Genomic DNA, 22,805 nt, shown 5'->3' with positions numbered 1-22,805 from the left:
TCCAACCTGTCCGATCGACCAAATGACTGATCTCCGCCGGATGAAAAATGTCTGGACTCTCCACACACGGTCCGAAGATCGTATGAATCCTCGATTCTTTGCGTCTATGGCCAGCTTAACTGTTGCGAAATTGTAACAGTTCAGAATCTGCACCTGAGTAACTGAGCTGCCAGACTGAAACACCACAGACAGGGACATTCAACTTTAAACTTAGATTTTGGAAAAACAGTAAAAAAAAAAAATACATAATGGGAAGTATTTGAAAAAGTCTTTATTTCTGGGGAACAATCTTGAAACAACTGAATTGAAAAAAAGTGTTTGGAAGGTGAATAACCCCTTTAACCTCTTTGTGGCTATCACCCCAGGGGACCTTATATTCTTGTTCATAATGTGGGGAAATGATCAGCAAAATGTTACCTTTTTGTTACAAAGGACATATGCTGAGCCTTAACTGAAAATGTGTCCACTGTTGTAAACCATAGATGTGGGGTGTCAGCGAGGAGGTATTTATGTAATTTTAGGTGGAATGCAGGGGCTGCTTTAGGTAGTAAATGTCCCATGCAACAACAAATTAAAATTGCCTTTGTAAAAAATGCTTTTGCATGTGTTGCTGCAAACTTGCTCATCTGTGTTCTCCTTTGTTTTCTAGCTGAACTGGTCACTAAACTGTATGAGGCAGCTGTAAAAAAGATCCCCACTAGTGAAGAATATCACTCTCATCTGTTCATGGCCTATGCCAGAGTGGGAGAATACAAGAAAATGCAGCAGGTATGCATAATATATGGCTATGTTGTTTTGTTTAAACATGGGAGTCATTATTGTAAATGAAATGGGCAAGCAAGGCAGAGACATACTACATTATCTATTTGATGGTGGTGTTCTCCCCAGAAAAAAGGGGAAAGGGGGAAAATGGGCTGGCTGGGGGGGGGGGAATAAAAAATGTGCCTCTCAAATTCCTGTGCACTACAAAAAATGTTTTTTTAACAAATGTTAATAGGACTGTGTGCTTTAGCAAACACAGGGCACAGTCCTACTGGATTTAATATAAAAGCTTCATCTTTGCGTATGCAATGTAGGGATAGAGAGGACTTGGGCAGGGGGTAAAATCTGCTGCGTGATGTGTCCGGCCAAAACATCCTGGGGAGATTACTAGATTGATTTGGATTTATAGAGTTATGGTTAAAAGGATACTATCACTGGAAAACATGTTTTTTTCATAAAGCATGAGTTAATAGTGCTATTCCTGAAGAATTCTGCTTTGAAATAGTTTTTTTTTAAAAAAAGCAAACCCATTTTTTTTTATATTTAATTTTGAAATTTGGCATGGGGCTAGACATGATGTCCATTTCTCAGGTGTCCACATGTGCTCTGATAAACTTCACTCTTTACTGCTATACTTCCGATTCTTTTAATGCCTTTAATAGTTGCTCGTAGAATTTCTTGGACCTGATCTAACTGCACAAGCTTAGAGTTCTGGAGACTGTATTTTGGAGACTGTACAGTATTTGGGGAGGGAGAGGATTATTTCCTTTATACAATAACACATTTCAATATTTTTCTTCATTCTAGGCAGGCATGGCACTTTATAAAATAGTTCCCAAAAATCCATATTATTTCTGGTCAGTGATGAGCCTAATAATGCAGGTAAGAAAGTAGAATATTTACAAATTACTTGTATGCGTTTGTCATGCTATATGATGATGTGCCAGCATAAGTGCTTTGTTGCCTTTGAATTTTCATTTCCAGATTGGAGTAGATGCGCATAGGGGACCCATATCCACAAAGGGGCTCACAGTCATTCAAATAATATTTTCAGTGCTCATTACATATTTTTAATATTTAATGATCTAAGGAAAGCCTAAAGAACTGTTGTACCCAAAGCATGACTTGAATACACACAAACCTTCTGTCTTACAACCTTTATTTTTCTCCAGTCTATTTCAGCTCAAGATGAAAATCTTTCAAAAACAATGTTTTTGCCATTGGCTGAAAGAATGGTAGAGAAAATGGTAAAAGAGGACAAAATTGAAGCAGAAGCTGAGGTATTAAGCTAAACTAGATACAAATTTTCATAGAAATTTTAGAGCTGTTTTTATTTCATTTTATATATCTACTGAAGTGAATTGTTTTTACTTTGTCAGTACAGGTAGTCAAACCTGTAAAATTATTTTAACAGTAGAGCTGTAAAGAGGGGCATTCAATACTTGTCAGTGGATCCCTTCTGCTTATATCATAACCGTATTTTTTGTTTACGCTTTTTTTTTCCAGGTGGAGCTGTACTACATGATTCTAGAACGCTTGGGGAAACATGAAGAGGCTTTAGAGGTGATCAGAGGCAAACTTGGAGGTGTGTCTTCCTTGCTCTGCCATAAAACCATCAGAATTACCATTCCCTTGTTCTCCCTAAAACAAATTTATATTGCATACTTGTGTAGAAGTAGGAAGGCATCATCTATAAGTTTGTGGGTGCTATTGTACATTGATGGTGTTATGTGCAAGCAGTTTGTGTATATGTAAAATAATGAAGTGCCCTCATTTGGATGTTTGAATATACATGGTTATTCACACAGTTATTTATTGTGTATGTTTCTACCCAGAAAAGTTAACAAGTGAGCTTCAGAGTCGTGAAAATAAATGTATGGCCATGTACAAGAAGCTACACAAATGGCCAGAGTGCAACGCTCTCTCCAAAAGGCTGCTACTGCAAAAGTGAGTGCAAACAACCTATTGTGACCCAGGGCAAATGTTAGAGACTGTTTCCCAGCAGATTAATTGAATTCTTGCTTTTAGATAACTGTGTAATGATTCTATATAGTCGTTGGACATTTTCCCTAGCAACCTTAGTGGCAATCCTCAGAACAAAGCTAAATAAGTTAAAATATTAAAATTTAAGCTGAATTCACTCTTACCATTAACTGCCAGCAGCTGTTCAATTATTGTGTGCAAGCATCCCTTTCATGTTATTTAAATTGAACCTGAAAATCTAGGGTGTTTGATGCTGGCACTCCCAACTTGTTTTGCCAGTGATGTAGATTCTCTTGGTAGTTAATAGGTTAAATTCTTATACACACACATATAGAAAAGTAGTATTTGTGCCAAATGTATTGATTTTGATAGAAAACCACTAACACAGTCTTGGATTCCCATAAGGTTTAATTAACAATGAAGAATAATGAATATGGTCGATAATATGCTTCTAGTCTTGTCAGTGAGAGTTTGATGCTCTACCTACCATAGGATCTTTACCATATCTAAAATAGCCATGAGCACTGCATGTTCTATTTCCACTCTGATATATTAAGTAGTGTATAGTTAGATGATGCCTCGGAATTTGCAGCATAACTTAACCTTTGCTAAACATAGCATTATTTGTAAAAAGTGGTACATTAACAGTTATAGAGGGGATGTGGATGCATTTCATAACAATATCTTACTGTGGAAATTTTACAATCAGCAATAATATTTTTATTGTGCCCCATCATAAAGCGTATAGCCTGCGGCAGAGGATATTTCGGTCTGTTATTAGGATTTGGAAGGGGATATTTGTCAAGCCTTTTGCCCCAAATGTTATGAAACTTACTTGGGCACCCTCTTTTAAGGTAGCAAGTTTCAGTTATGCAGTTTACCCAGGTTTGAACCTCCGAGGGGGATCTGCTTTTCCAATTTAGCTTCATAAGTTTTTTGGCTAGTAAGAGTGATTCATGGACAAACAATTGGTAATATTGATTGGTAATGGCATTACCTAAAACATTAGGTAGACAGGTTTTAGGGGATCTGAGTTTAGTGGTATCTCCTATACTGTCCAGTTTATCTAATACTGCCAGCCCCTAAGTCCCTAAATGAACATATGCCCTGATCTGACCAGATATCCCCAATGGTGGTTATGCCCATGTCAAGCCATGGTCTTGACACTAGCCCGTGTTCTGATCCCCAGTTATTTTTGATGCAGTTTTCCACACTTGGCACACATTTTGTAGGACAATGTGGGCAGTGATCTTGCTTTCACTTTTAGTAGATCTTCACAATACCCACCCAATAGGTTATTTGATTAGACCAGTCCGTTGGACCCAAATGGCTCTCAGGGTGGGGTGGTGTGAATTTTCTAACCAGGTGCTTAAATGGGATACCAGTGGAAGAAAGGGGTGGTGGTCAGTACAACGTCAAACAAGTTATGTCCAATTCCTTAACGGTTGCTCTGTACTTCAGCTGATAAATGGGATACAAAAAGTAGAAGGAATAGGAACTCCAGCAGAATTTCTGCAACTAAACTTTTATATGTATTTATTACTCACACGCGACTGGTCCCCATCTATCCTCGTGGTGGCCCTCAGTCAGCCGGACTCCGCACCTGGCAAATTGGCAACATCCAAGAAAGTAATAGATAGACTGGAGCCAATAACCACGGGATATTAGAATAAAAGAAAAAAGTCTTTATTTCCAAGCATCTTTAAAAACACAGACAGGCATTCTCCTGGGACTGCACAACTAAACCATAGCGTGTCTAGTCACCTGACGCGTTTCGTGCCTCTCTTTGGCACTTCATCTGATGAAGTGCCAAAGAGAGGCACGAAACGCGTCAGGTGACTAGACACGCTATGGTTTAGTTGTGCAGTCCCAGGAGAATGCCTGTCTGTGTTTTTAAAGATGCTTGGAAATAAAGACTTTTTTCTTTTATTCTAATATCCCGTGGTTATTGGCTCCAGTCTATCTATTACTTTCTTGGATGTAACTAAACTTTTATACCCTTCACTTGACAAATGGTACTGAACCCGAAACATGTCGCGATTGCCACCACTCGGAATAAAAGTTTATTTGCAGTAGTTCTGCTGGAGTTCCTGTTCCTTCTTCTACTTTTTGGCTTAAATGGGATAGTTGTGCTTCCAAATAATATAGATGCATGTCAGGGATAGAAACCCCTGCATTTGCTTTTGCCTGCTTTAGAGTCTCTAGTCTCAACCTGTATTTTTAGTTGGCCCAGACCAGTTGTCTAAGCAGTAGGGATGGGCGGATTTTTTCGCCGCAAAAATGACGCCCATAGACATACGTCAAAAAAAAAAAAAACTGTTGCACGTCGAAATGAGTTGAATTTGCCCATCCTTACTAAGCAGAGCATTTAGTTGTGTAAAGATTCATTTTGTTACCCAGGTGGGAGCCTGCTGTAACGTATAAATCAGCTTTGGGAGTATTTTGACCAAGTGGATTTTCTCCTGCAGCCACAGTGGACTTATATTCAGTTACATAGTCAGAGTTAGCGTAATAACAACACCCAGATATGCCATTTTGTGACAATTCTGTAAAGGACTGAAGAACAATTATAATTCGGCTGGGGTTTTTTTTTTAGTCAGACTCTATGGGGCAAATTTACTAAAGTGCGAAGCACCTAATCCTAGCGCAAATTCGCCAGCGTCACATCATTTTGTTACTTCGCCGATTTAATAACGGGTGCTGGCATAAATTCACTAGCGAAGTGGACCTACTCTAGCAATACTTCGCACCCTTATGCCAGGTGAAGTTGCGATATGGCGATGGGACATAACTATGCTAATTCATTAATTTGCACATTTTACTCACTGTTACCTCTTGTGCCAGACTTTACTTCGCCAAGTCAGACCATGCGAAGTTCAATACAATAGATAGGAGTTTGTCCAAAAATTGTTTACATTTTTGCTAAGTCCCAAAAAACGCTGGCGTCTTTTACATTTTTAAGGGTGATAGTATGAAAAAGAGCATAAACTTTTTTGCCCCCCTACATATGGCAAGTCAACGATACAGTGGGCACATGTGTAGGGCAATAGAACACCTTTATTTTATTTTTTAAAGGTTTCCTAGGCTTGTGTAGTGTAATGTAGTTGCTGCAGCATATACGTCCATTATATTTTAACTTCGCACCATATGCAAATTAGGCATCACTAGCGTAACTTCGCTTTACCTGACGAAGTAACGGGAGCGCAACTTTGCTACCGTTCGCCTCCCTGAGAGCAACTTCGCATTTTAGTGAATTTGCATAGCGCTGTTGAAACTACGCCTATCGAAGTGCGGTGAAGCTGGCGCAACTTCGGATCTTGGTGAATTTGCCCCTTAATTCTACATTTTTTGGCCTAATAAGTGTTAAATGATACATATTATATGCTTTGTGTATCTATATGTATAGATATTGACTTGATTTCTTAATGTACTCAATGCATGTTCTTTTTCTTTGATGTAGCTCAGATGACTGGCAGTTCTATCTCTCCTACTTTGACTCCATCTTTTACCTTATTGATGAAGCCTGGACTCCTCCAACTGAAGGGCAGATGTAAGTCTTCCCATAGGGTACGGAACAATTGTACTCTAATAAGCATGCTTACTTACAGCTGTTGTATTTCTAATATTGGTACTATTACTCGTTATAAATAAGCTTGGGGGGGTGGAGGTTGTCCTCTTACACATGGTATACATACTATGTTTTTTTGTACTTTGGTTGAACTGTTGTAGTCTACTGAATGGTATATGAATCTAAACAAACTGTCAGATTTCAATTCATTTCAACATGGCTTTCTGTGGCAGCATTAGGTCTGCTTTAATAGCTTTGGCTGTAGCAGTCTCTTTTAGCGGATACTTTCCCATTTTTGGACCAGTTATTTGTCATACCCTTAGGTCACTGGAAGGAGATTTGGATCATTCCATAGAACAGGCAGTCAAATTTGTAGAAGAACAGATTGAAAAGGAGACAAAGAGTCCTCGCCAGCTCAGAGGGCCACATTTAGCCAAGCTGGAACTCATTCTTCGCCTGAGAAAGAGAGGCTGTAATGATGAATACAAACTGGGTAAAAGAAAAGCTGCTACTTGTGTGAAATGTTATTATGGCTACTGCCTGTGTAGATGGATATGTACCTTCAAAATGTGCATTGAAAAAATAAATATGTATGCAAGATAAAAGTTGGATCAGAATCCTAGTTTGGCATTGAAACCATTTGAACCATCCCTTGTACTACTAAACAGAAGTGTTCACTGTTGGATTTGGACACAAGGGTGCAGCACATAGTGATTGCTATGGAGTGTATTAGCATTAGTAATACTGTATTACAGCAATGAATAGCATTTCAGGGGATCTACTTCTAATCTAAAACCATTTGACTAAATTAGCAGATTTTAACAGGTGAATAAATGCCACTTTTGCATGTCATGTGTGTGCTGCAGACCTGCCTGTATCTGGTGATTAAGATAATTTGTTTTTTTGCAGGAGAACCAGAAGATTTGATGTACCAGTACTTCATCAAGTTTGGAGACAAGCCGTGCTGCTTTACTGACCTTAAAGTATTTGTGGATCTCCTTTCTTCCAGTCAGAACTCAAGTGTAAGTAGTATTTCAACTAATTTATTGGTTACTCGTCTCTAAACTTACAGTACCCAGAGCAGTAGTAGAGGTAGCATTGTTTTTACATGGTTGAACTTTTCAATGTACAGTTTGCATTATGTCCCACCCTGCAACCCAAGCAGGAACAATGCCCAAACAAGTCTTTAAAATAAAACAGAGGACAATTTTTGTGCCTGAAATCCAATGCAATAATTTGAGGTGTCAGCATCACTTTAATGAGAACATACCTTATTTGACTTCTAAAACAGTTATATATACTGTATGTTTGCATTGCCATTGCTTTTGTCCATGCGTTTGCTATGGATTTTATCAGAGCAACAGAGAAATCTGCGTCACCATAAAATTTGCTATGCTGGGGTGATGCTTCAGCAATGGCAAATAAAATGGCATAGGCAAATGTTCTGTGCTCCCGCTAAACACTACCTTCATTATATTTCAACGAAAGTGCAAATGTTGGCTAAATGATACAAATGTGTTTTGTACATAATATCTTGGCTGACAATGGTGTCTTCTGTTTTAAAGTTTATAAACAGATTACTTGGATCATTACCTTTGAACCGAGCAGCACAAAGTGAAATTGCACTGCCAGAGGACATCAAGGCCCTGCAGAGACACCTGTGTGTAGTTCAAATGATGCGTCTGCTGGGCATCTACCATAAAATGGAAAAACTTGAAAAGCAGGATGCTGTGCGAGAAATGACTGAAAGATACAGACACGGACTGCAGTTTGGTAAGGATCATCGTCCCAAATAATATCGTATTTGTTAAGGGATCATTAAGGTTTTTTTGTTTTTCCACTTTGCACACTGGATTCTGGTGTTTCCAAATTGCCATTTTGTCCGTGTGCTCCAACAGGGCTGAGCATACCCCTACAAATACAATAGAAACAAAATTTTTCAGTGCTGTTTTATGGATGGGGGAGGCCGTAAGCATCCCCTTTCCTGCCTCCTACTCCCCCCTAAGTTGCTCACCATTCAGAGCATCACGAGATGTAAACCAGGCTGTCCTTATAGCCTGCACTCTGCTCATAGCATTGGATTAAACATCTGATGCAAGGGACAAAGTGCATCATAATATGGGGTGCAAGTGCTTGTTGGATCAACATTAAATCATCTCACTCCAGCTGTGCAGTGTAGCAGTAAAGAGTGACTGAAGGTTATCAGAGGACAAGTCACATGGTTTTGGGGCACCTGGGAAATGGGCATCATGTCCAGCCCCATACCAAATTTCAAAATTAATTATAAAAAAAAATCTGTTTGCTCTTTTAAATAACGGATGTCGGTGCATAATTCTACTGGAGCAGGACTATTAACGGATGCGTTTTGAAAAAAACATATTTTCGCTTAACAGTATCCCTTTAAGTAGCTTGCTGTAGCACCTGTATCCCAGTGTGAAGTAAATGACCCCTTTAGATTGGAAGCTCAGACAAGCAGGGATTTTTTTGTGTCTCATATTTTGGCTAGTACAAGAAAATACTTCAGCAGCACTCCAATTATGGTGAAAAAATTGGTACTTTATTCGTGCCTCAACCTAAGCGACGTTTCGAGCTTTTCCAGCCCTTTATCAAGCTTGATAAAGGGCTGGAAAAGCTTGAAACGTCGCTTAGGTTGAGGCACGAATAAAGTACCAATTTTTTCACCATAATCGGAGTGCTGCTGAAGTATTTTCTTGTACGTGAACCAGACCTGGGCAGACAGGGTCACAGACGGCACCCGACGCTGCAAAGAGCGGTGAGAGTGTGTGTGTAGCACTACTTTGTGTTTTTTGGATTATATTGTGGCTAGTGTTTCTGTTTAATCCATGGTTAAAGTGAAATGGGTGGTTTTAACATTTGTGGTTCCGATTTATCAAAATTTCAGGTAAGAGCTTAAAGGGGAACTTTTTCCAATTACTTTCTATTTTCTATGTGTGACCGTTTTTCTAATATTGAAGTGTAAAGTGTCATTTTTCAGCTCTGGGAGGGGGGTCGCCAACCCTGTAAACTGTTCTAAATTGATACATTTAGTTGATACATTTGTTCTTTGTCCCTGCTGAGCAGAATCCTTGGATTTCATTACAGGCAGCTGTTAATTGATACAATAGTTGCTGATACTTCAGAGATGCTGCTGAGAAATGTATCAACTAAATGTTGCAAAATTGTAACTGAATCTGCACCTGAATTACTGAGCTGCCAGATTCAAACACCAGAGACTTGAACATTCAACTTTATACTTAGATTTTGGAAAACCAGTTATATAATAAATAATGAAAAGTGATTGAGAGCTCACTCTATTAAAATCACCAGACATCATGTCTCTCTACATGCAGAATTTGTGCAAAAAGCAGTTATTTTGTTAGATTTTGTTTGTATTTGAATTAGTTATTTGAGTGAGTTCTAATTCATCTGCATGAAGACAGAATGAAGAGAAACACATGCGGAGAGAGGAATAGTGGAAAAATAAACTTGATTATTGCAGAATTTTTTATTCATTGCATTTAGAAATTTTCTTACTTCGGTATGAGGAAGCTTATGTTCAATTTTCATTATCACGATAGTTCCCCTTTAATGAATAAAAACTCACCCACATTCTATTCATTCCTATGGAGTTTTTAAAACCATATTTATCAAATGGCGAGTTCTAACTTTCACCCATTGATCAATCTGGTTTTAAAAGTAAATCCCATAGTAATGAATGGAATGTGGATGAGTTTTTATTTATTAAGCTCTTAACTCTTAGCTCTTAACATTTTGATAAATCTGCCCCTAAATGACTGACCTCTATCTGTAAGAACACATCCCCTCCATGGAACAACATTGATACAATAGTGCATTCTGCATGAAACATCAATTCTAATGAATCTCATTATCTCATCGAGTTCATAGCTGTCTTTTAGTATATATGCTGTGAAATAATGTTGTAGCACACGGAAAAGATCTTTCATGAGTAATAAAGAACTCCATAAACGTTTAAATATAGATTTAAAAATGGCTTTTTATTCTGATAGGAAAATCCTGTTTGAAAACAGAGCTTCAGTTCTCTGACTACTACTGTCTCATGGGAGCACATATGCTTCTGGATCTATGGAGTAATGGTAAGTCTGTATATTTCAACCTTTGTGTGTGTGTAATTTTTTCCCCATTATTTGCCTTTAAGTTGATTCTGTATATTGAAGTGTTTGACACCTTGCTGTCATTTAGGTGAGGAATGGGCAGTGTGGCATTGCTTGACCCTATTAGAAGAAGGGCTTAGTAACAGTCCATCTAATGCCCAGTTTAAACTACTGCTTATCCGTATCTACTGCTCGCTTGGGGCTTTTGAACCTGCTATGGACCTTTATTCCAGCCTTGATGCTAAACATGTTCAGCATGACACAATTGGGTGAGTTGCCAGTGCAAAAACAAAACTCCGAACATATGACAATGTAACTAAGAACTAGGTATGACTGTGTTGTTTAACATAATCACCAATAATTGTATCTTATCCTTTGCAGTTACCTACTGACCCGTTTTGCAGGACCTCTGGGTCAATATACTTCTGCATCCCAAGCCTGCAACGCTGCTCTTAGATTTTTCCACTCCAACCAGAAAGATGTAAGTAATTGCTATAGGTATACCTTATTGCTATTCTTTTCTGTACAGCTTGCTGGGGCAATAATGTTGCTTGCTTTGATGAATGATTTTTCCACTGTGTTTACACTTCCTAGGTGTATTGCTAACACTACTTGTCAGTGGTTGTCAGAGAAGGGCACATGGTGGGGCTTAGTGCATAAATTTGAGATAGGGCTGATCTTTGTGCTTCGGGTTCCAATTAACTTTTCAGTTAAGTATATGGCTGTATGGATTTAGTGTATATCTTCCTTAATATTTAAACTTTAATGTTCTTAATAATACTTTTCATTTTTTGTTCTTTCCATACAGACCTCAGAATATATTATACAAGCTTACAAGTATGGCGCCTTTGAGAAAATTCCAGAATTTATTGCTTTTCGAAACAGGCTAAACAACTCTCTACATTTTGCACAAGTTCGCACAGAACGCATGCTTTTGGACCTCTTACTTGAAGCTGATATGTAAGTGTATTTGCTAATTATTATTACTGGAGTTCTGAGAAACTCGAAAGCTAGGTCAGACTTGACAGTTGGACTGTTAGTCACAATACAGGCTTTGCTTACTCATTCTTACTACTACTATTCATTCTTACTACTACTATTCATTCTTACTACTGGCCTGATAAGTTCAAAGCTGAAGTTCAGTTATGCATATATTCTGGGCCATGATCTGCTATTGCATCCATGGAACTCGCTAACAGTGGGCCAATTTGTACCTTATTTGTAACCTAAGGCACCAGATCACGTTTTGCTTTTAGTATTTTTCTGCAGCTGACTAAACAAAGCTAACTATTTTTTCCTGCTTCTTGAAAAATGATTTTGATGTGCAGTGTTCATTATCCTAACTGAAGCGCCATACTAGCTCAGCAGGTGAGAAGCAGAGAGAACCGGACAGTGTTTAAGTAATGTAAAGTTTCTAAGAGGTATTGGGTGCTAATGCACATGTACTACCTGGTTAGCAACTGTAATGCAGATGAGTGCTGTCCGAACAGACAGTATACCCGTCTCCTGAACAGCACTGAGACAGGACACAGAGCATTATGGGTTAGCCTACATAACATAAGGCATATTTTGAATTGGGGTATATTTTTCATCAAGTGTTTAGTGTCCAACCTAAGCTTAATCAGAGGGCGCCATGTTTACCTTTTAATGGGTTGCCATCATACTTGCTGCATATGGGGTAAGTGGACAAAACGCTTTATATTTCTCTTAATGTAATTTGTGTCTCCTTGCAGTTCCAGTGGTTTAGAAGAAAGCATAAAGTCCATGAGTTTGAGCCCAGAGGAGGATGACATTCCATGGAAGGACCTACGGGACAACCGGGACCTAACAGTTCTCTTTAACTGGGATCCAAAGGACAGGTATAGTAACATTGTTTTCCTCCTTAGTCCAGTTTTACACTGAGCACATACAATGCTGTGTCGGTGGAAATAATACAGAGCAGGTCACAGATCTTTAAGGTCTATTTAAGTCAACCTTTTTATTCTTAGTAAGAGCTGCTTGACACTGCTTTGGATGCTGGGGAGAATGTTTCCTTATATATGCAAATGCAAATCTTCAGCACAAAGCAAAGGGTTATTTACTATAGGATGATCCCAGCTATAGCAGAAAGAGCAACAGTATCACAGATCATCCAAAATACTGTGTTTACAACAACTATTATATGGTTTTAGAAATATTTAGTCTTGATGACTGATTGTTGTGCTAAAATATCCATAGTCCATAATCTCTCATAATCCACAAGATGTAGACGTAAATGCTGATTTTGTGTCAGGTAATTAGGGATACACCAAATCCGGCATTCGGTTCGGTATTTGGCCAGGGTTCGGCCATTTTCAGCAGGATTCGGTCGAATCCTTGTGCCTGGCCGAACCGAATCCAAATCCTTAAAATCATGTGACTTTTCGTCACAAAACAAGGAAGTTTGAAAAAAAAAAAAACAATTATGCCGCAGCTCGCCCTCACTGATTTGCATATGCATATTATGGTTCGGTATTTGCCTGAATCTTTCACAAAAATTTGACTGAATCCAAAATAGTGGATTTGGTGCATCCCTACAGGTAATCCTTACATATCTTTGATATATGGCATTTATTATCCAGAATGAGTTCCTCCTCCCCCCCCCCACCATCCCAGGTAAGTGGTCTCTGTATAATGGAGCCCTATCCTTATGGTTACTGAAAACAATTGTCAGTGGCATTGTTTTACCACCAACATTGATTTGGTATATCTTGGTTTAACATCAAGTAAGACATGCAGGGGCCGATGAACACAAGTGCTAAAGTGCACCAGTGCTGTTATCCACAGCAACTACTCATGTCTTTACTTTCATACTCTAACTTGTAGTAGACTATTATTTGCTGATGGGTTGCTATTGGCAATTGCAAGTTTGAATGATCCCTTATACAGTGCCTTGTATATTTTTTGCAGAAATTAGCACATGCAATTAATTAGCTGATGGTGTATGAAGATGTTTGGCTATGTATATTCCAGCTAATATCCCAAAATAACCTAGCCTTTTATATTACATACCAATCAATTGCTTCCCTGTACATGCAATGATGGGTGTACATCATACAAGTATGTCAAACAAACAAGAGGTACACTGTTCATTGATGTACAAAGAATCAGCAATGATACTGGAACCCACATTCCATGTACTGCACTCTGATTTGCACCCTCTATTTGCATTATACAGTGTTTTTCCCTTTTTTTTTTAAAGAATCTGCCATTCACACAGCAAGTGTGTATATATGTGTGTGTATATATATATATATATATATGTATGTATGTATGTATGTATGTATGTATGTATGTATGTATGTATGTATGTATGTATGTATGTATGTATGTATGTATGTATGTATGTGTATATATGTATGTGTGTATATATGTATGTGTATATATGTATGTGTATATATGTATGTGTATATATATATATGTGTATGTATGTATGTATGTATATGTATGTATGTATGTATATGTATGTATGTATGTATATGTATGTATGTATGTATATGTATGTATGTATGTATGTATATATATATGTGTATGTATGTATATATATATATGTATATGTATATGTATGTATGTATGTATATGTATGTATGTATGTATGTATATGTATGTATGTATGTATATGTATGTATGTATATGTATGTATGTATATGTATGTATGTATGTATATGTATGTATGTATGTATATGTATGTATGTATGTATGTATGTATGTATATGTATGTATGTATGTATATGTATGTATGTATGTATGTATATGTATGTATGTATATATATGTATATATATATATATATATAGAATTGTCTGTGGTGTCCGCACTCCTTAGCTTGTGAAGTCGAGGTGCACGATCAATAAATCATAGATAAAGGTTGGAAGGATCAGCACACTCCATTTTGCGATGAAAAAAGTGTTTTTTATTATTAAACACACATAACTCCAACGTTTCGGTTCCGCCTGGGAACCTTTATCAAGGATGGTGTGCAAGATACAAACAGTGATTTATATACCCACCCCCCTAAGTGAATATATATATATATATATATATATATATTTATATATATTTTGATCTGAAGAAGAGACCTCATACTGCCTGAAGTTTGCAACATAATTTTGGGTTTAAATACAATCTTTTACCACTATATAACTTTTTCAGAGAAGTAATGTAGGCTTATTATATTGTGTGCTTGTAGCCAAAATCCTCCTCAAAGGCCCAGTTCTGGCAACCTATTTGATCTAAAACAAATCTCGGTCGCCATTGTTAAAGGGGTTGTTCACTATACAACACTTTTTTTTTTTAGTTCACCAGAAATTGACTTTTTCCAATTGGTTTCTATTTTCACCTTGTGACTGTACATGTGCGTACATTGTCATTTTTCACCTTTTAAAGATGCTCTGGGGGGGGTCACTGACCCTGTAAACTGTTCTAAATTGATACATTTAGTTGATTTGTTACCTTTGTCCCTGCTGAGCAGAATCCCTTAGTTTCATTACAGGCAGCTGAATTGATACAATAATTATTAATACTCCAGAGATGCTGATGAAAAAATGTAACTAAATGTTACAAATTGTAGCAGTTTAGAATCTGCACCTGAAGCTGCCAGACTGAAACACCAGAGACATGGACATTAAAGGGGAAGTAAAGTCTAAAATAGAATAAGGCTATAAATGCTGTATTTTGTATACTAAACATAAACACAAACTTACTGCACCACAAGCCTAATTAAACAAATGATTTATGTCTTCAAAGTTGGCCACAGGGGGTCACCATCTTGTAACTTTGCTAAACATCTTTGCAAGACCAAGACTGTGCAAATGCTCAGTGTTGTCTGGGCTGCTTAGGGATAATCATAAATGATCCAAACAGCACAAGTCAAATAATATCTGCCAGAAGCGATACAGCAAGACTGATTAATAGTCAGAATATGCAGACTGCACTGGGTCCTGTGTTGTCATGTAATCTAATGTGGATTTTATAGTTTTTGTATTGTTTAATACGAACTTTCTCCAACTCTCCAAAACCAGTGGCTGCAGCAAAATAATCCTCGAAATAGAATCCCAGTTTATCTGTTTAAATCTGGCTCATTGATCTTTGTCCCTGCAGCTGAAGTTGGAAACCGTAAAGGGGATGTAAAGGCAAAAAAATCCAATACAGGAAAACAGGGAAACAAACAAAGCTGCTTGAGTTCTGCATGGCTGGGAAGTAAGGGGCTCCCCCTGCTGTTTATAAGTATGATTGTTTCCCTGCAGAGCATTTAAAGGCCATCTGACAATTCCTATCCACAGCAGTAAATGAAGGGAGAATTTCATTGAATACAGCCAGGTTTCTTATAAAAAAAACAAAAAACATTTTTTAATTAAAGAAAGTAAAAATGGGATTTTAATTTTTTGCCTTTACATGCCCTTAGATTTTAGAAAAACTGTAAAAAAACACAAACTGTAAATAATTGAAAAGTCTTTATTGCTTGTAAACAATCTGAAAAAAATGTAACTGAAAAAAGTATTTGGAAGGTGAACCACGCCTTTAATTGGCTGAAGGTTTCCAGAGACTGCACAAGCACTTATGCCCATTGGGATTCTCATTGTTTCAGAGACCTTTCAGAAGACCATAGAAAGCTGTCTCTGGAGGAGGAGATTATCTGGCTCCGTGTCCGATCACTCACTTTAAGGTTGGTTAGTGGTCTGACAGTTCTCAGTCACACGCCTGAGCCCAAGAACTCTCAGAAGGGTACAGAAAATGGAGTCTCATCCAAGATTGACATTGTCCGAGCATTGTTACAGCAGTTTGAGGCTTCGGTGGATGCTGCCAAGACATTTCATGAGAAGCCGACCAAGGTACGAGTATTGCAGAAAAGCATAAATGATTTGGTTGTTTTCTGTTTAGTGAACTGATGTGTCATTTAGCGTGTTAGGTTTTAAAATGATTCTAACATGTATATGGTCATTTTAGTTTTGAGTGGTTTACAAATGAACGTTTTTGTTGTTGACATGAAAATTGTAGCAACATGTCATCTTCTCATACAGCGTTTATACTGGGAGTGCTCGCCAGGCAGGTTGGGAACTGATCATTTCTTCATTTCAAAAGGGATTTCAAAAGAGATCATTATTTGTTCTTTTGCATTTAGTTATGCTTTGGGCAAATACTATACCAAGCAATGCAAAAGAAATTTCCATTTGCAGATCAATTACTGTATATATGCTTCCCATAATAGTGTGCATTATACTTAATGTCTTTACCAGGTTATGTTGCTGCATTCAAAATAATATGCCGACCTTCTGCCTGGCCAAACCAAATTTGCATATGCAAATTAGGGGGGGGGGAATTGTGTGACGTTTTGTCACAAAACAAGGAAGTAAAAAAATGTTTTCCACTTCCCACCCCTAATTTGCATAAGCAAATTAGGATTTGGTTCGGTATTCGGCCAAATATTTCGCAAAGGATTCGAAGCTTCGGCTGAAACCAAAATAGTGGATTCAGTGCATCCCTATTTTTTATTGCTTTATTTACTGTACTGGATTTGAAAATTGAGTATACAGGTATGAGATCAGTTATCTGGAAAACCATTATCCAGAAAGTTCCAAATTACGGGAAGACCATCTCCCATAGCCTCCATTTTATCCATATCCAAATTTTTTAACACTATTTCCAATTTCTCTGTAATAATAAAGCAGTAGCTTATACTTGATCCAAACTAAACGATAATGAATCCTTATTGGTGGCAAAACCAACCTATTGGGTTTATTTCATGATTAAATGCTTTTCTAGTAGACTTGAGGTATGAAAATCCAAATCCGGAAAGACGCCTTAGCCAGGAAACCCCAAGTCCCGAGCATTCTGGATAACCGGTCCCATATTTTTATTCTATGCATGTTTTGACATGTTCTGGTGCAGCACCTCAAGTGCTGCATGTGACAACTAAGGAATAAGGTATATTTCCTTGGAATACAGGTTCTATTTAAAAAGCCTTTTTCAAGCCATGTTATTACAAATTAGTACAACATTCTTTTCTACACACACGCTATACACACAGACTCAAATGTTTAGAGAGAGGTCGGAACAGATGGCCAGTAATGTTTGACCTGTTTTGAACTCTTTTTCTCTTACTTTATTCCCTAAAGCAGGTAATTTTCAAATACTAACCTATGGCATGTTGTAAATCATTTATGTACACTCTAGTTCTGTGTATAATTATCACTGAGCATGTTCTTTAAGCCATAATTAGGTGTTATTTGTGACTTTTATTGCATCATAAATATTTTGCTAGCACCCTGCATTCTAGAAGGTCTTTTGTAGGATAACTGAAGCCACTAAAATACGAACATGGCTATTAATGCTGTATTTTATATACTCCATGTAATTAGCCTAAAGGTTCAGCTTTTCTGTAACTGTAATGATCCAGACCGTTAAATTTGTCGCAGGAGCTCACCATGATGGATTTTGTTATGGGTGTCATTGACACTGCACATGCTCAGTGTGCTCTGGGGGTCATTGCAAATCATCAAGCAGAAGGTTTTCCTATTTTACAAGCTGTAGGGCTAATTATTCAATTCTGATGCTAATTACACTGCTGTTAGAGCTGCCATGTACTACTAATCTGTATTGTTTGCTAATCATTTATTTAAAGGGATACTGTCATTGGAAAAAAAAAATTTCAAAATGAATCAGTTAATAGTGCTGCTCCAGCTGAATTCTGCACTGAAATCCATTTCTCAAAAGAGCAAACTCCTTTTTTATATTCAATTTTGAAATCTGACATGGGGCTAGACATATTGTCAATTTCCCAGCTGCCACAAGTCATGTGACTTGTGCTCTGATAAATCACTCTTTACTGCTGTACTGAAAATTGGAGTGATATCACCCCCCTCCCTTTTCCCCCCCAGCAGCCAAACAACAGAACAATGGGAAGGTAACCAGATAGCAGCTCCCTAACACAAGATAACAGCTGCCTGGTAGTACTAAGAACAACACTAAATAGTAAAAACCCATGTCTCACTGAGACACATTCAGTTACATTGAGAAGGAAAAACAGCAGCCTGCCAGAAAGCATTTCTCTCCTAAAGTGCAGGCACAAGTCACATGACTTGGGGCAGCTAGGAAATTGACAAAATATCTAGCCCCATGTCCTATTTCAAAATTGAATATAAAAAAATCTGTTTGCTCTTTTGAGAAATGGATTTCAGTGCAGAATTCTGCTGAAGCAGCACTATTAACTGATGCGTTTTGAAAAAAAAGATGTTTTCCAATGACAGTATCCCTTTAATACATAATATATAAATGGCATAGCTAAGGAATATGGTGGCGCTATATAAATACATGTTAATAATGTTAGTACCGGTAATACAAGGTTGATAAGCGAACAATACAGATTAGTAGCTCCCCATGTTCTTTTATTCAGATTCCCAGTACATGCTCTATGCTGCTGTCAGTTACTGAGCTTAGGGACAATATACTTTATATATAAATATAGTATATTGTGAGTTGGTCCCTAAGCTCAGTAACTGACGGCAGCATAGAGCATGTGATGGGAATCTGAATCAAAGAACATGGGGAGCTACTAAGGGCATATTCAGATACACAAATCTTCACTGCTAAAGGGCTGTGATTTCCTTGTGATATAGAACCCCTAAACATAATTTGCAGCATTGTCACCCAACTTCTTTGTCAGTTCTACTTAAAAATGGGTTCATAATATCCTTGGGTAAAAGTCATTTTAATTAAATAATTAAAGCTGCATCAGTGTGGACCCTTCATACAGATCCAGTGATCTTCCTCGCAGGCCTTTATAAATAATGGGGTATTCTGCTAGAGAAGAAACAGATGTTAATATCTCGGATAAAATCCCAGTGATTGGTATATGTAAAAAGTAGGGATGCACCGAATCCAGGATTCAGTTTGGGATTCGGCCTTTTTTAGCAGGATTTGGCCGAATCCTTTGGACCGAATCCGAATTTGTATATGTAAATTAGGGACACGGACAGGGAGGGAAATTGTGTGACTTTTTGTCACAAAACAAGGAAGTAAAAAAAGTTTTCCCCTTCCCACTCCTAATTTGCATATGCAAATTAGGATTCAGTTCGGTATTAGGCCGAATCTTTCCAGAAGGATTCGGGGGTTCAGCCGAATCCAAAATAGTGGATTCGGTGCACCCCTAGTAAAAAGCGATGAGCCAAAGGCCAGGTATGTTCCCTGAGCCCAAATGCATTTTGCCTGGCGGAGTGAGCAAGGGAAGCTGCATCAGCCTTTGTTGCTGTATGAAAGGTATGTATGAGATCTGAGAGTTAAAACATGTTTTAGGGAAGAAAATCCTTCACATTTCAAATTGGGGAGCTTTGAATATGCAGTTGCCTAGTTGGCACCTGGGTTCTATCCAACTCTTGGGTTCTTTGTGGTGTAATACAGATTCCTGTATCCTTTGTATTGGTTGCACTAACTATGACTTCAGCAGGATCAGAAGGCCATGTAACATACTTTGTTTTCCTGTCAATTAAATGGTTTCAATTGCTCATTTCTCCAACATTAAATAAACCTGTGCTTAATCTGTTTGCCCCTAGTATCCTTTCCTTGGACCCCCAGCAACACGATTTAGCAGATTTCTGAGTAGCGGAGCCTGTCAGTGCCAGAAAGAGGCTCTTCTACTGCTGAATGATATTTATGATCTTGATGTGAGCGGCATAGGTAAGAATAGACTTGTAAATCTTGTTTTATACTTGACTTCATATTTCAAGCATGACTGATATAGAAAGCAGATTTTAACTATACACAAGATGTCTTGGCCTGTTTGAGTTACTGTGCTGCTGGCATTAGCACCTTAAAGGGCACCTATCACAGCCAAAACACATTCACAATCTGACCAGTACAAGCTAAACCCGTTTAATCAAACTACATATATAGTTTTCTGATAAAAACTGCAGGTTTTAAAAAACCCTTTACTTTGTCAAATAGGTTCTTTCACTGAGGGAGTCCATGCTGAGACTATAACAGAGACTATAACATGCAAATTTCAGGAGCATGCTCAGATGGTTGCACTGCCTTGAGTATTCTACCCAGAATGCCTTGTTTTAGTAAACTCCTCCACTAGAAGTATCACGAGATTTCCCTTTCTTGTCCCCTGCTGGTGATGTCATTATGCAAATGAAGGGCACACAGTAACTTCCAGCAGGTGGCAGCACTACTGAACAGCAGCTAACACAGAGGTTTGGCTGATTTGGAAATAGCTTAGAAAAGTTGCTAAGCAACCAATGAATTGCAACTGAGCATGTGTGAGATTTCAGAGCTGCAGTTGGCTGGGAAGATATAGGTAGGAGGAGCCAGTGAAATCCAAAATGCCTGCCTCAGCTAGAACTGCAGTGGAGATAGGGGAGATCTTGCAGAAGGTATAGTGAGCTGATGATTTACATTATACAAACAATTCTAACTGTTTTAAAAATCACATAGTGTATTTACTTAGTAAATGCTTTTAGGTATGATTGGTGCCCTTTAATTCAAAGTTACAAAAGCCAAGACATTACTACCTGGGAAAAAAAAAAAAAAGTAACTCGCTCCACATTCTGCTTTTCGTGCATCGAAAGCAGTAGTCATCCTGCAAACATGTCCGATTCCTATTGAGTGACCGATATACTGATCATGAAGACTGTAATGTAATAACGAAGGGAATGTTCCAAAACCAGTTCAAGTAATTAACTTCTTACTATGTTATGGAATTCTTGAATTTGGTCTTTTTCTCCATTTCAGCTGTCAAATGTGGGGTCACTGAACCCAGCAGCCAAAAACAATTCCTCTATGAGGCTACAATTGTTGTTGCTTTTTAGTACTTATCTTTCTGTTCAGGCCATCTCCTATTTATCTTCCAGTCCCTAATATAAACAGCTGCCTGGTTGCAAGGGTAAGCAAACTGCTGGAAGTCCACACTAGAGAGCTGCTGAACATAAAGCTACTGTTCAAAAAAATACAGAAAGAAAATAAAAACTTCAAATAGGCTGAGGGAACACACACATTCCTCCATTTCTCTCAATGTTTTCCCTTCATAAGGCTTCTGTTAGAGGCAGTTCACATTCCTACTGTAAAGCTGACCTAGATTTATTTTCTCTTATTCAGATGATACATGTGAAATCCAAGAAAAAATAGGGAAGAGATTAAAGTGTTCACTAGAAGATTTACGTGGTAAGTGTCATGCTGGCAGCCATTGTTCCTCTAAGGCAGTGATCCCCTACCAGTAGCTCATGAGCCACATGTTGCTCTCCAACCCCTTGGATGTTGCTCCCAGTGGCCTCAAAACAGGTGCTTATTTTTTTTATTCCTGGCCTGGAGGAAAGTTTTAGTTGCATAAAAACCAAGTGTACTGCCAAACAGAGCTTCCTATAGCTGCCAGTCCATGTAGGGGCTACCAAACAGCCAATCACAGGCCATGTTTGGCACCCCCAGGAATTTATTCATGCTTGTGTTTCTCTCCAACTTTTTTTTACATTTCAATGTGGCTCACTGGTAAAAAAGTTTGGGGACCCCTGCTCTAAGGTATGCACTAACACACACAAATTTGGGGCAAGCGCACACAACAAATTGTGGTGCGCACAAAATATTTTCTGTTAAAGGGATACTGTCATGGGAAAATATTTTTTTTCAAAATGAATCAGTTAATAGTGCTGCTCCAGCAGAATTCTGCACTGAAATCCATTTCTCAAAAGAGCAAACTGATTTTTTTATATTCAATTTTGAAATCCGACATGGGGCTAGACATTTTGTCAATTTCCCAGCTGACCCAAGTCATGTGACTTGTGCTCTGATAAACTTCAATCACTCTTTACTGCTGTACTGCAAGTTGGAGTGATATCACCCCCTCCCTTTCCCCCCCAGCAGCCAAACAAAAGAACAATGGGAAGGTAACCAGATAGCAGCTCCCTAACACAAGATAACAGCTGCCTGGTAGATCTAAGAACAGCACTCAATAGTAAAATCCATGTCCCACTGAGACACATTCAGTTACATTGAGAAGAAAAAACAGCAGCCTGCCAGAAAGCATTTCTCTCCTAAAGTGCAGGCACAAGTCACATGACATGGGGCAGCTGGGAAATTGACAAAATGTCTAGCCCCATGTCAGATTTCAAAATTGAATATAAAAAATCTGTTTGCTCTTTTGAGAAATGGATTTCAGTGCAGAATTCTGCTGGAGTAGCACTATTAACTGATGCGTTTTGAAAAAAACATGTTTTCCGATGACAGGATCCCTTTAAAAAAAAAAAAAGTTATTCTTTCTGGCCTGAGCACACCGTTCTTAAAAACTGCACACACAAAAGTTTAAAATGTGCACACAAAATAATTTTTTTGATGACCACCAAGAAGGAATTCGAGG

General features: G+C 38.1%; 1 protein-coding gene across 1 annotated transcript in view; it reads left to right on the top strand.

Annotated features, from left to right (window-relative positions):
• Positions 1-22,805, top strand: part of naa25.S (N(alpha)-acetyltransferase 25, NatB auxiliary subunit S homeolog) — a 35,199-nt gene that overhangs the window by 7,856 nt on the left and 4,538 nt on the right. Inside the window, exons 4-20 of the mRNA XM_018244223.2 lie at positions 650-768; positions 1,570-1,644; positions 1,935-2,042; positions 2,269-2,347; positions 2,598-2,709; positions 6,206-6,295; positions 6,637-6,806; positions 7,223-7,335; positions 7,879-8,086; positions 10,342-10,428; positions 10,535-10,715; positions 10,828-10,927; positions 11,255-11,406; positions 12,180-12,305; positions 16,050-16,293; positions 20,011-20,134; positions 21,554-21,619. Of these exons, the coding sequence (XP_018099712.1) occupies positions 650-768; positions 1,570-1,644; positions 1,935-2,042; positions 2,269-2,347; positions 2,598-2,709; positions 6,206-6,295; positions 6,637-6,806; positions 7,223-7,335; positions 7,879-8,086; positions 10,342-10,428; positions 10,535-10,715; positions 10,828-10,927; positions 11,255-11,406; positions 12,180-12,305; positions 16,050-16,293; positions 20,011-20,134; positions 21,554-21,619 (2,154 nt within the window). The remainder of the gene's footprint in view (positions 1-649; positions 769-1,569; positions 1,645-1,934; positions 2,043-2,268; positions 2,348-2,597; positions 2,710-6,205; positions 6,296-6,636; positions 6,807-7,222; positions 7,336-7,878; positions 8,087-10,341; positions 10,429-10,534; positions 10,716-10,827; positions 10,928-11,254; positions 11,407-12,179; positions 12,306-16,049; positions 16,294-20,010; positions 20,135-21,553; positions 21,620-22,805) is intronic.

The sequence above is a fragment of the Xenopus laevis genome, chromosome 1S (assembly GCF_017654675.1).
Source record: "Xenopus laevis strain J_2021 chromosome 1S, Xenopus_laevis_v10.1, whole genome shotgun sequence".
Classification (NCBI taxonomy): Eukaryota; Metazoa; Chordata; class Amphibia; order Anura; family Pipidae; genus Xenopus; species Xenopus laevis.
The sequence above is the reverse complement of the archived record's forward strand: the minus strand, read 5'-3'. Positions and strand labels throughout refer to the sequence as shown.